The 14,434-nt window shown below is 39.0% G+C and overlaps 1 protein-coding gene across 1 annotated transcript in view; it reads right to left on the minus strand.

Annotated features, from left to right (window-relative positions):
- MPDZ (multiple PDZ domain protein) overlaps positions 1 to 12,402 on the minus strand; it is a 76,171-nt gene extending 63,769 nt beyond the window's left edge. Inside the window, exons 1-6 of the mRNA XM_009581028.1 lie at positions 12,184 to 12,402; positions 11,088 to 11,227; positions 8,779 to 8,992; positions 6,683 to 6,811; positions 5,258 to 5,461; positions 2,148 to 2,262 (exon numbers count right to left, since the gene is read on the minus strand). Coding sequence (XP_009579323.1) covers positions 2,148 to 2,262; positions 5,258 to 5,461; positions 6,683 to 6,811; positions 8,779 to 8,992; positions 11,088 to 11,227; positions 12,184 to 12,345 — 964 coding nt within the window. The 5' untranslated portion in view covers positions 12,346 to 12,402. The remainder of the gene's footprint in view (positions 1 to 2,147; positions 2,263 to 5,257; positions 5,462 to 6,682; positions 6,812 to 8,778; positions 8,993 to 11,087; positions 11,228 to 12,183) is intronic.
- Positions 12,403 to 14,434: the final 2,032 nt, after the last annotated feature.

A 14,434-nucleotide genomic window follows, 5' to 3' on the forward strand; every position in this document is an offset into this window, starting at 1 on the left:
AATTACTATATTCAGCTTAGGAAGAATAAGACTACGAATATATTTAAGTCACAACATTGACAATTCCTTTCTGTTTTTTCTTAATTTGTTCTTTTCCCAGTTGTCGTGGTTTAACCTCAGCTGGCAACTGAGCACCACACAGTCACTCGCTCACTCCCCCGCCCCCCGCGGGATAAGGGAAGAGAACTGGCAGGGTAAAAAATTACTATATTCAGCTTAGGAAGAATAAGACTACGAATATATTTAAGTCACAACATTGACAATTCCTTTCTGTTTTTTCTTAATTTGTTCTTTTCCCAGTTGTCGTGGTTTAACCTCAGCTGGCAACTGAGCACCACACAGTCACTCGCTCACTCCCCCGCCCCCCGCGGGATAAGGGAAGAGAACTGGCAGGGTAAAAGTGAGAAAACTCGTGGGTTGAGATAAGAACAGTTCAATAATTGAAATGAAATGAAGTAATAGTAATAATAACAATAAATTGTAATGAAAAGGAGAATAACAGAGAAATACAACTCATGAAAGACAAGCGATGCAAATGAAAACCATTGCTCACCACCAACCGACTGAGGCCCAGCCAGTCCCCAAGCAGCGGCCTGCCCGCCAACCTTCGCCCTAGTTTTATTGCTGACCATGACGTGATATGGTACGGGATATCCCTTTGGGATATCAGTTGGGGTCAGCTGTCCCAGCTGTGTCCCCTCCTAGCTTCTTGTGCACCCCCAGCCTGCTCGCTGGTGGGGGGGGGTGAGGAGCAGAAAAGGCTTTGACTCTGTGTAAGCACTGCTCAGCAGTAACGAAAACATCCCTGTGTTATCAACACTGTTTTCAGCACAAATCCAAAACATTGCCCCATTCTAGCTACTAAGAAGAAAATTAACTCTACTCCAGCCAAAACCAGCACACCAGGTTTTGTGAATAATTAAATGGCTGGTCTTACTAACTTCCAAGCGTTTTTATATCCTGTAACAGCTGTAAGGTAACATGACAAGTTGCTATTTGTCATTCATGAAAGATTCAGCCACAGAGGTTGCCGTCCAGTAGTTTTACTGCTGCTTCTCTGGCAGCAAAGTTGTTCTTTAACTAAGTGTTAAGTCACAAAATTAAGTGAGATGCTCCATTAGTTCCTAAGGCAAGAATATTTTCTAATGCAGTTACATGCAGAACAATAATTTAAAATTGAAGATGGGTGGTACTCCAACACTAAGTTAAAACATGCTATCAGATCTATTACATGTTCTACAATTTAATTTGCCTTTTAAAGATTCAACTGGAAGCTGCTAAAGAGTGGACTTACACAAACTGTGACCATCCTGTCCTAGAGAACAGATTGTTAAAATTTAGTCCAGCTTCTCAAAGCCAACAAATTATGTCTATGAACTGCCAATAACGTGGGATATATCTACCCATACATTTTTCTAACAAAATATACATGGGTAAAAGTCAAGCCAACAGCTCCTGGAGAAGTTTTACAACACATTCAACAACTGTCCCTTCCTAGTAGTATCGCATTTGCCAACCCCCACCCTAGGGAGGCCTAACAGAGTTCTGGATCATTTTCCTGAAAAATGTAGTGGAAATTACAAAGTAAAAATCCACAACTGTACATGAACACTGTTGCATTTATTTATTTAAATTAACTTATTTATTGGCTACAACAGCCCAGAGGTCAACAAACGTTTATTGTATCCAGAAGTCACTATGGAGTTCTTGATCTGCCTGCAGTATTATACACATTGTTTAAAAAATAATAACAATACCTTCTAAAACTACTCAGAATACTAATGTATTATCCTGTAAGAGCCTTTTAAAAGTGAAAATGTAATTTATAAAGCCCAGCCAGTTGTAAAAATGGCTCAATCTATTTTAGAATTATTTTGCAAAAACATATAAGCACAAGCTTTACCCAAGAGTAAATACAAAAATTGATTAAAAAATGCTGAGGTGGGATTTTATAATAAAACCAATTGCTTCTAATCTGAATGTCCTTCTCACAAAAGGAAAACAATTTCTTTTTCTTTACAAACTTTAAAAAGATTTTAGATGGTCAAGGTCTTCCTTAAAGATGCTATACCAAAATTAAGTCTTTGATGAACATACACCATAGCACGCAACAGATTGTACAGTAAACTGCAGGAATCGATCATTACCTGACGTTTTGTCTCCAATGTAACCAGCAATAGTTATTCCTAATCCCTGGTTGTTTTTAGTGAGTTCAACATTAAATTTCTCCCCATCTTCACAGCTATCAACAGAAGCATCTGCCTAATAAGAAAAGTGTGATTAGAAAGGAAGCTTTTTTTTCTTTAAAGATCCACCACATTCTTTGATGTCATTAACATGTAAAATTAGACACAAATGTAAAAAAGAAAGTACCAACTTTGCTTCTGCTCTTATTTGATATTCAGCAGAGTAACTAGACATAGGTAACATTTCTCACCATAAAGTAATGCATGTCATCGCCTCCCTGCCCCACTGCCCCTGGGATATTACCTACAAAATCGTTATTTGATGACTAAAATGACTAGTGAAATTTGTACAAATTGAACAATGAACCTCTTGGTACTGTAAGTTACACAAAGCATGTTTAAATGTTAGGATATGTAGCTGGCTGCCCTTCTGGGACCTTGTCAGAACCAGCTTTAGACTGCTGTGTTATTTAAAAGGAGAAAAAAGATCAAAATTATATTTTGTATTGTGTTTGGTTTTGTATTCTGTTCAATAACTATAGCTATTTTTTTCCTATGCATGCCAAGTTTAAAACATAATAAAAGCTATTTTTACTGAGGCAATTATGTTTCTTGTTTTTGAAAGACTTAAAAATTCTGTTTCAGAAAGTAGCAATTATACTTCCAGATAGTTAAATACTGACAATCTCCACTAACACCTACTACAGCCCTCTGAATTTCAAAAACAAAGAATTTTTGGGGTAATGAATTCATTTATTTATTGTTAATGAAAGTACAATACATATTAAAATCCCATTTCAACAATATTGCTTTCGTATTGAAAGGAAAAAAACTTATAAAACAATTTCAACTTTTAAAAAAATTTTGTTTTTAATTCTTCATCTTTCAGCTGTCTAAACCAGACACGTACTAGCCACTTTCATAGCGATATATATCAGTATATGATTACATATACAAGGCTTCAATTTCATTGTATTTATATGGACATCAGTATCTATGCATATACTTAAAGTGGGAATTCACAAATACAGTACAAATCTATCAAGATCCTGCCATACTCCTATTTTATTCTTTCTCTTCTGCATGACAAATAGCAGTTGGTATTTTTTACAGTGCCAATACGGCAACCAGGCAGATACTAACTAAACCCAGTTTGACTAGATGAGTATGCATGTGCCAAAAAAAAAAAAAAGACTTCAGGAGAGCTATGATGCTACTTGCCAAAAAAGAATCTGACTTCAATTCTTTATCTGAACAACTCCACCAAAAACCACAATCAAAACACAAGAAAAATTAATTTCTACTGCTTTAACTACCTCTCTGCTTGATAACACAGGATTATTTTGGCCACAGGTAATGCCACTAAAAAACTCCTCCAATTTCCATAACCTCATGAATTTTTACGGGATAGACATCTACAGGGGACATGATGAAAAGTGCCCATTTTGGAAAGCCATTCTGCTCTCACTAATAGCTTTAAGAACATCATGAAGTCTTCACCCACCCTGTATTTGCCAGGAAGAAATAGACAAACCAAGCAGTTTCCATCATCATCTTCACTCCAGACCCAAATTAATGAGGCTTGCAGCACTATTGACTGGGTGCTCCCTCCAAGAACAACATCTCGTACAGGCAGAAGCAGTTTAAAAATAACCTGCTCCATGCCAGGAGAGATGTACCAGGAACAATGTATTGAAAAGGATGGGAATGGAGAGGAAGGTGGTAAAAAAAGTCAAATTTTGCCACTTCATGGCTTTGAGCTATTTCCTCGGTACTAGAAATCTTACACATCCTGCAGCTGCAGATACAGCCTTCAACATTGCATCATATAACCTCAGAAAGGCAAACACTGAAGAAATATGCACAGATGAAATTATCAAATTCAGCTTCTCTTTTGAGACTGCTGCTTCTCAGATAGATAATATTCGGGCTAAATATTGATCTCTTTATCTAAAACATAGCCAAGTTTTCATGCCTCTGAGTGCTGTAGAGACACAAAAGTACCAGTCTGTCTCTCCTCTTAGATGCTCAGAAGACTCCATGTTAAGATCAACTTTCTTTGCTGTATAGCCACAAAAGAGGGGATAAATTTATGTTTGTTTTCCATGGATACCACTACAATGGACAGAGGCAAAATAACAGTAATTATGCAAAAATTGTTAAGCCTTTTTTTCTTCCAAAGTGACCTATCTGAAATGTAATTTGTAACTGGGAAGAAAATGTCTAGAAAAACAACAGGAAAAAGTAAAACAAAAAATTCTTTGTAAGGCATAAATTCTCTGTAGTTGTAGGCTCAAAAACAACCACCTTTTTCTTCTCTCATTCACTTACTCCACATATTCACATTAAAATGTATCTGGTCATAACTGTATGTGACAAAACACTATTGTTCCTGGCTCCCATGAAATCAGGCTTTGCTAGAAACATGCAAATGACCTATTTTGTAAAGGTTTTGAGCTGACAGTACATGATAATGTTTACAGCATTTTTTAAGTGGCTGACGATTGTAGAGGAGTAACAGCAGAGAGTACAGCAGGGGAATACGAGTAGCAGCTGGCTGACTTTTTCTGGAAAATGTCTAGCAAATGAGCAATGCCAGGTGATGTAGGAAAGAAGCAGCATCTGTGTGCTGGTTGGCACAGGGAGGAACTGTCTGATGGATGGCTGCAACGATACGGAAATAAGAAATGTTCCTGGAGAGGAAAAGGACAGGCGGACAAAAAAATGCTACAGAGACAGCTTGCTCTGTCTGAAGAAAAGAATGCATGACTTCAGTTGTTCCCAACGTATTACTGCACAATCACAAGCAACCCAGAACCAGAAGTTATTCAGATCATACTTATGGAAGTCCTAAGCCTTGATCCCAAAAGGCTTCAAGCATATAGTTCCTTGCATTGTGGATTCATGACATTCAAATTCCCCCAGACTGTCATCTGAGAACACCGCTGCTGGAAAAGAAAATCCTAGCTTTTGAGAACATAAGCGTGAAAGACATTCAAAGAGCAGTTAAAAGAAAGAGAAGTCTGACGTAAAAGTATGTCACGGGTTAAAGTATATGCACTGTTGCTTACCTGTTTCTCTGGTGTGGAGATGGGTACTGGTGTACCTGGAGGGACTGCTGGTGGAGGTGGCTCCTCAATAGGACCTCTTGCAATTACCAGTTTCACTCGATTTCCACACTGCCTCAGAACTTGTGCCACCTGCTCGCTGCTCATTCCAGCCAGGTCCGTATCACCGATTTTCAAGATGTGGTCTCCACTACACAATCTCCCATGCTGGAGGAAGAATAATGATGAAAAAAAAACTATTAACATCCTGCCATTTCTCCCACATACCATACCATTAGAAAAAGACCACATAGCTGTAGTCACTTTTAAGACTTATGAACCAGGTGACTTTTTTTGGGTGCCAAGTCAAAATCCTCATAACATGGAGAATAAAAGTAGGTTGCCTAACGGCACGCTAATTTTACTAGACATTTCCCCAGAAATACCCAGGACATCCTTCTTCAGCAGTCAGTCACCCGAGCTCAGAAAAAAAATGCATATAGTTATGGTTACTACCTACTGGTATTTAACAAATGCATGTAGATTAGAGAACTTCAGGTTTCATTTCCAAACACACTTCCAAAAGACAGCATACGAACGTATATTCAGCTTTACACTTCTATTTAAAAACTGGTCCTCAGGAGTAACAGTAACTTCAAAATAAAATATAGTTCTCCCTTACAATATTTATATTGTTTTACACTGGTTTACTCTCCTAATGATTTACCTTTAACCAATAAAAAAGCTTCACATGAATTTAGCCCATACGAAAAGTATTAAAGAGACAGGTTTGTAAAAGGAACCCATCTACCTGCTCAGGGCAAGAGTGTGGCAGTAAATCCTGTCCATGCATCTCCAGGCCCTGTTATCAGGCCACCACTTCTGTGGTTGGAAGGCTGACCAGTCTCTAGGCCTATTCAATCCTGGACAACCAATAACGCATTCCTAGATACTTGTCCAATGGACAAGCTTGAAATGGGCTGTGATCACCAAATTCAATTTTCATGAGCCCTTCAGGCAGAAGCAGAGCCTATGTCCTGAAGCAGATGCATGAAGCCACATGCCTGCTCCAAGCTTCACTAAGCTCAGCAGAGAGAAGCAGATGCTCTTCTTAGCTGTCTGGGCAGAGCAAGTAAGTGTTTGGTGTCTCCCCCACCCCTGGGTTACAACCATATATTCATCAGAGAATTAGGAGTCTAAATGCATCCGCACCAAACATGTATAATGTAACAAGTTTGAAAATGTGATTTAGAGCTTAATCCAGCTTTTAGATTCAAATGCACAGATCCCCTGCACTAAACACACCTTTACTGAGGATAAATTTCACCACTTGCTCTCTCTTTTTTACACTTATAAGGAAAAAAGCTACCACTGCTTAGCACGATTATAAAAGTAAAGAGTAACTTCACACCTTATCGAACGGCAAACAGAAGCGTAGGTTGAATTTACCTGATCAGCAACCCCTCCTGGGAGGATGGTTTTAACAATCACGCCAGTTGACTTTCCTCCCACTATCCCAAATCCCAGACCAGAGCCATCGTTCACCAACTCAATAGTCTCCACATGCTGCCAGTGAACCTAAAAGGAATAAATATAAACTTGCAAATGATTAAAATAAGGACATACGCACTAAAACTTGCAAAACATCTTCTCTTAATTGTTGGGTATGTTTTTGAACAAAGGAAGGTGGGAGGAAGGTGGAAATACGGGACCTTTCTAACAATTACTATTAGGTATAAGATTTATAATATATTATAATATTATAAACCTAATATTTAAGCAATAAATTGCTCATTCCATAACAGTTGGAATTTCTCTGGTACAAACCACAGCTGGATAGTGGGTCAGGCCTTTCTTGCTGAATGAATTTAAGCAGCAACCTAGGACTGTCCACCTCCATGCCCCATTGCAGTCAGTAAGAAAAATACTGCTGCTAGGAAATCTCACAGGACTGAAAATTAAAATCTTCAGGTAAGTGCACGTTCACATCAGCCATTATAACAAAGCGCAGGAGAAAGCATAAACCCAATTTAGAGGTTAAGGCTGAAAGCAACACCAGGTACTGCAAGGTAGGCATTAGCAGAATTGCCCCCTGTGTAATGAACAAAGATTTCTGGGTTGTCTGATGTCAACAGCACTGGAATGAAGTAGCTCTGATGACAGGCTTCATGTTCTGACAGGAGCGAAACTGCTCTGAAAGAAAGACAAACGCTAGCTCGCTTGCATAGGGCAGTATTGAAGGGACAACTGGAAGCTCCTGGTGTTGTTTCTCCTGAAGAACAAACCACACCTTAAACTCATCTGAAATTTAAAACCGCAGCTGGGGCTCCACGAGGTAGGATCTTGAAAATAAGCAGTTATTTTGGAATAATCAAGGTACTGCAAATTCAAGCCCTATAGTACCCGTTTGGGAATCCGCAGTCTTAACATAAACCAACAATGATCAAGCAAAGCCTGAAGGAAAAAGAATGGCTCCAGATAAGCTGCTTTCCCTCCAGCATTTGAAAGTGAAGGGAAGACAAGGACTGGGAAAGGCATGCATAAAAAAACAGAAGGAGCTGTGGCAGGTTTCAAAGGAACGTTTTTTCAAGGAAGGGAAGCTGTTTGGAGAATACAGAGGGAATCACATAGAGAAAGAAGCGTGTCACAGGAATACTGGAAGAGAGCAGGCCTCTCCTATGTGCTGACAGGAAAAGTTAGACCAATCAGCTTTATTCCTGCACACAGAAGAAAAGAATAATTCTGAAATTTCTTCAGTAAAGATTTTATGCTGATGATTAAAATAGACACTAAAATAGCTGCTTTTTCCAGACTGATTGCTCCGTATACTTCTGATTATCGACTCCCTTAAAGAAGAGCCACAGATGACAGAACAGCAAAACCTAACAGAAACCAAAGATAGGCCGTTTCATCCCAGGGCAAGCCATTACATGAGTAAGATACCAGGAAGAGAAAATGCAGTCAATATCACTGTGTTTCTGAGCTATGTTCTCTACACCTAGATGTGCAAAAGCTTTCAAAAGAAACGAAATGTCTTCTGGGGGTCCTGAAGTGTGTCCCTACACATGGCATTTTGATGGCCCTTTCTTGTTGCTTTACTTGAGCCCCACCGCCAATAGACGACAGAGAAACAAACAGAGAAGCACCCATCCGGCTGGTGGTGGAGGTCAGATTGCAATGCCTCAAAAATTTCTGTTTGCCCAAGCAGAAGACAAAAAGAAAAAAGATCCTGTTTACCTCAAAATAAAGCTCAAAATGAAGCTTCATGAAGTAAGGTAAACATGCTGTATTTGCACTGGTAGATACAGAGAATTTGGCAGATGGGAAGAAGGAATACATCCAAGATCAAGATCCTCCCCCCCGCCCCCAAGCCTGAGTATTTTCTACTCTTTGCATGGGAAAAGGTACAACAAAGATAAGTAGAAGAAAAATCTCAAGAACTGTGAAGGAAATATACATACAAGTTACAAAAAAGTCTCAAAATACTCGATGCAGTAAGCGCATACATGCCCAAAACGGAACACAGACATTTGGAGTATACTCACCGGGTTGGAATGGGCTGAAACTGTGCTAGCAGCAGATGGAGACCGGGAAACTACAGGACTGATGAGCTGAGGGAAAGTGCCCCTGGCCACAACTAGCTGGACATTATCTTTTGCTTTCTGTAGGATGCTGATAGCCTGTTGATGTGTAATTGTCTGATCAAGGGCTTGTCCGTTAATAGCAAGGATTTGATCTGCTTCCTTCAGCTTTCCATCTCTGTCATGTATACGTAAACAGGGAAGGGGGACGACAAAATAAACAAACAAGAAAAACCAAATAAGTGTTGCCACAGAAATTACAATATTTTGACAATTTTCCAGTATTTTTAATAACCTGTTCTCTATTCCCCCCACTTTTTAATCTCTCCCTGCAGTTTTCCTGAAAGGAGCTGATGCAGCACCCTGGTGATTGTTTCCTTTGAAGCTAATCCCACTGCCACTCTCCCCTGGCTACTACCCCCTAGCTAGCTTTCTTCCCCTGTACTCCCATGCGAGACTAAGCATATTAGATCTCAGTCACTGCCAACCATAGCCTGGGAACTTAGGTTTATTCTTGACTTTGAGCCTCTTGCTTAACAGACCAAGTGCTCTACTTTGTTCAGTGTGCCCATTCTGAATATTCACCAAACCGTGGAGTGGAACACATCAAGATGTTACGGAAACAAATTTTGTTTTGCACAAAACCAAGAGAAAAGAAAAAAAAAAAGAAAAAAAGAAGGGGAGACAGAGAAACAGAAAGAAAATGAAAAAACAGATCCCTTTTAAATGAGGGGAAAAAAAGCCCTGAACAAATTAAAAAACAACTCTTCACTTTCTGACAAAGGAAGCACTACTGTAAAATTACATACTGAGCCCTTCCCCAGACCTACTTCAAATGAAGTGTATGAAGCCTACACAGATAAGTTACCCTCTGCCTCCTCCATCACTTCTATTGCTTTTGCAACAAACCAGCAAAAAATGGAGTCTTGTCTTCAACATCCCGAAGTGGCAACACTTTGAAAACAAAGGGCAGCAACAAAAACAAGGGTCCCTATTACACCAGCTTTTCTGAGCACCTGCAGTGTAGAAGCCAAGGTACTCAACAGCATTCAGGAAGAACACTACTTAGCTTCAACCATAACATTTTGCTTGTGAATTTGAACTGTTTTTCAGAGTGCTCTTGTAGACTTATTACTGCCAGGGCCTTTGCGATTTATGAGTCTGTAACAGTTGTTGAATGTTTCTCTTCTCACCAGTGAATCGGGCAGGGCCTGATTCAGTAAGGATGGGTCTTAACTTCATGGAATAAGAGATGTAAAAGAAAAGACCTCTTAAAGGGGAAGGAAAAAAAAAAAAGGGCAATTTAGACAGATTAAAAAATATTGTAATGACATAGAGCATGCCACTTTTCATAACTGAATTAATTCTGTAGGCCACGCTCTGCCCTCTGTTAAAAGGACAGTGTTCAGCTCACAAATAATCAGAAAATTTCTCCCTACAGCACAGTGAGAAATAGCACCGAGATGACTAAGCTGCCCCACACAACATACAGAGTACACCACGAAGCAGCTCTGGCCAGGATCCTGAGCAGCAAATCCAAAATACAACAAATCCAAAATACAACAAATCCAAAATACAACAAATCCAAAATACAACAAATCCAAAATACAACAAATACACCCCACCAGTCTGCAGTGAACTAGTGCTGCTGCCATTCCCCACTGAGTTTGTTTGCTCCCTCAGGCTGTTCTTACAGCAGAAATCCATTTCTCTCAACACTACTTGTGGAATCAGGATTAAAGTCTGAAGCATACTTTCAGCAAGCTATTATTATTGCTGAGTTTCTACTAGCATCAGCCGAATATCTCTTAAAGAGTCCAACAACTTTAGGTCAAGCCTTGTTTGACTTAAAAGTTGGGTTTCACACGTGCTCAGTGGGACCCTACCTAACAAACAATCCTGCTAGTAACAATCGATTTTTTTGCACCAAATTGTTTTTCAGTGCATTCAAGGATGGCAAAATCTGTATTTCAGCTGTAAAAGCCATGACAGAACAATAACCTCCCCGTTTTCCCTGTTGGAAGGGAGATATTACAAACAATCCATAGAGAAACTACATCTGTAGTTTCTAGAAATTCAGAACAGATCATACGCTGCCCTGTTCCAACGTTACATAAATTGTAGTGATAAGTAATTTTAAATCTGCTATGATGCATGACTTAGAATACGAGAGAAATGTGCCCTTGTACCACAAAAACAACAGCAATAACACAACTAAATTGCAGTGTCATGTTAACATTTGGTACAGTAAAATATTCCAGTAGTAATCTTACCTATGTGCCACACTTCCCTCCTGGATTTCTTGCACAAATATTCCTAGTTCTCCCCTGTTTTCACTCTTGAGTCCCACGACACTGAAGCCCAGACCACCGCTTAAAGGTTTAATAAGCTCAATGGTCTCAACAAGACGACCCTATTCAGTAGAAGAAAATAAAGGGTACAAATGTTAAAAATGTTGAAAAGCAGCATTAATGAATGTGGTAAACAACTTGGACGTGAGTTTCTAATTTGACAGCTACAGCACGACAAGGCTACACTACCTAGTAACTAAAACACAGTTGTTCAGTTCCAATGTCTATCATTCAGAAAAGTGACAATTATAAAAGATCTGAGAAATAAAGATTATTACAGCCCGGAAGAGGAAATCAGGAAACAACAGCTAAATATACAGAGTTTAGGCTTAGTAGTGGCTAAACTAGGATATATGTGTCTATAAAATCTCAGAGGGTACAGACCAACTCTCAAGCAGAACTAGAAAAAGAGGACGAATTTCAGAAAGAGGGAAAAAGTAGGACTGTGCAAAAGGCTCTCCAGGAGAACAGCAGAAGAATTCCCCTATCTGGCTCTATTACAGGTTAATTAGAAAAATGCTAGAATATATGCCTGGCCATTCTCAGCTCCAGCCACTGAAGGGACTTGTACACCGTTTCTGCCTACCACAGGAAAGCAGTAAGATTACAGAACAATGCGTAGCAAGGCCAGAAAGGAATTTTCCATCTTATTTCCAAGCAAGTTACAGAACTAGCTTTCATTAGTTATGCATACAAGAGCATGCTCGGAAAAGCATCTCCCTCACGCACAGAGCTGCAGTCCTACAATGAGCACAGAAAGATAATGGCATGTTGATCTGTGAGAGGCACACTGCCCAGCTAAGGACAATAACTCAGCAGTGACAATGTCAAGGCTACTTTTCCAACTGTTTTCTCATTTACCAATTGTTCCCCAAATTAAAAGGTTATTTTTGGTTTAGATAGCAAGTGAGCTCTGGTTTGCTTAGTAATTCAATTGCTTTTAAATAAACACACATGTATTTTAATTTTCCAGATAATCAGTGATCCACATTTTGTGGTTACCAGATGACATGCTTACCTGGGACATATTTCTGATCAGCTGCTCAAAGTCATCACTAGAGGACTTCCCATTAATTTGAGGAGTAATGGATCTCATCGATGCTTCTAGCACATTAGCTGGGCTGCCATTCTGCTGAGCCAACAAATATGACTCATTATGTGGCAAGGACCCCACATTCATACCATGATGGAGAAGCTGGGGGAATTCACCAGTGGAATGTATGGGAGGTGTAATATTTACCTGTAAAAGATTGATGGCAACACAGATTTATTGACACAGCAGAAACCTTCTCTTTATCCAAGAGCATCATGCTAGGCCCATCACTTGTTAAAAATATTTGAAATCCCAATTTGCAATTTTAAAAAGACACTTTGAAAAGAAAAATTATCTTTAATATTTATAATTGATGTAAAGTTGTGAACTAGCAGCATAAAACATAAAAGAAACTGATTAAAATAATCTAAAATTATTTTCCATACTTTGCCCAATATTCTTTTGTTCATATCAGCACAGCAGCTTGAAGTAATCCCAACACAATGGTAGAGGTAAACAAGTATGAATAAGCTTTTTCTACAGTACCAGTATTTTTAAAAAAAGATTTATGATTATTTTAAAAGAAAATTAAAAAAAAGTATGCATATTTTGATGGAAAAAAAAAAAGAAACCTCATCAGCTACATAGGGAACAAACTTCACCAGTCAGATGATTTCTGCATCACTATGTACTATGGCTGCCAATGCGACGCCCTACATAAGCCAGAATTAAATACAAGTCTAAAATTACCACGCTGATCTGAAAACCACAGTCATACCTTCACACAGACAGCCTTGACAATACACTTTCTCTTAGAGCAGAAAAGAAAGCAAGAAAATTCTCCGTTTTACCCAGCCATGTAAATTACGTATTTTCAAGGAGGTTTCTGCCAACCAATCTAATGAATGGCTGGTGGTGGTATAAAGTTCAGGTGAAGCAGAAGCCCTCATTTGGCTGTTGTCCCACTTGCCTGTTCACGGTCAACAGGCACTGTTTTACTCCACATCGCTCTCTTTCATACTTGCCTGGCACACTAACCGCAATTTAGGACCACAATATTTTACAGTGCAAATTTTCTAGTATTCTGCACCACAGTACAAAAGACTGGGATTCCCCCTCCTTGAAGCCTTATTTTGAAACTTCAAGTTATCAACAAAAAATTTCAAAACTGTAAATGTATTCTAAAATGTCTACTGCACTAGTCTCAACTGTTTAAGCATGCTACTTCCATTAGGTTTATCATATCATTCTCCCAACAGTCCGGTCATTAAAAGGTCAGTATTGTTCTTCATCACACAATTCCTTCTCACGCGGGTGCTTCAGGAGAATATAATACAACAAACATCATTTGTTGAACACCTTATGTGCCTGGGAATACCCTCAAGTTACAGAAAAAATACCCAAGACACCACTGGAAAAAAAGGTCCTCAACAGCACTTAGCCTGCTCTGCCATAAAAAACTGGAAAGAGGAAAACCAGGATGTTTGAAACTCAATGATTTCTATCACACAGTGATTATGTTCTGTTGTCCGTATTTGTAAGGAACCACTTGGGTTATGTTTCAAACAAGTCACAATGCCTAAAATGTGCACACATGCACTTTCTTTAATCACATACAGTCATTTCAGCAAGCCTATAAGGCACAGGTAGGTAATCTTTGTTTCACAGTTCATTACACGTAACAACACCCAGAGACATAATCAAATTCTGCCCTTCTGTGAACGCAAGATTTCCCCTTACATTATACGCATGGATTTGAAACTAATAAAGTCTATGCCATACTGTGTTTCCTATCTGCATGAGTCCATATAATAGGTTAATTCACTTCTACCTTCCACGTCATCCATTTCAATGTATGAAAGTATATCACTGAACTTAGTCAATTGATGTGCTTCATTTCTTGATCTCTTCCACCTTCAAACCTTCTTAGACATAGCACTGTCATGCTCCTTCCCACAAAAAATTGTCATAGGTCAAATTATTATTTTAAGAGTATCTAACACAACTGTAATTAGCCAGCCTTGCACAGCTTTAATTTAAAAACATTTTTACATTTCCACAGCAAGATAAAGCAGCCTAGGAGTATATGAGATGCAAACCCAAACTACTTCTCACGTGCACTCAAAGGCCATAGTATATGGGTCTGGTATCACAAATGTTAGCAAGTCATGGATATACGTTAATTTTCTAAATTGCAGTGCTCATTGTAGAAAATAGCACTAACTGCCCCTCCTGC

Source organism: Fulmarus glacialis, unplaced genomic scaffold, assembly GCF_000690835.1.
Source record: "Fulmarus glacialis isolate BGI_N327 unplaced genomic scaffold, ASM69083v1 scaffold8507, whole genome shotgun sequence".
NCBI lineage: Eukaryota > Metazoa > Chordata > Aves > Procellariiformes > Procellariidae > Fulmarus > Fulmarus glacialis.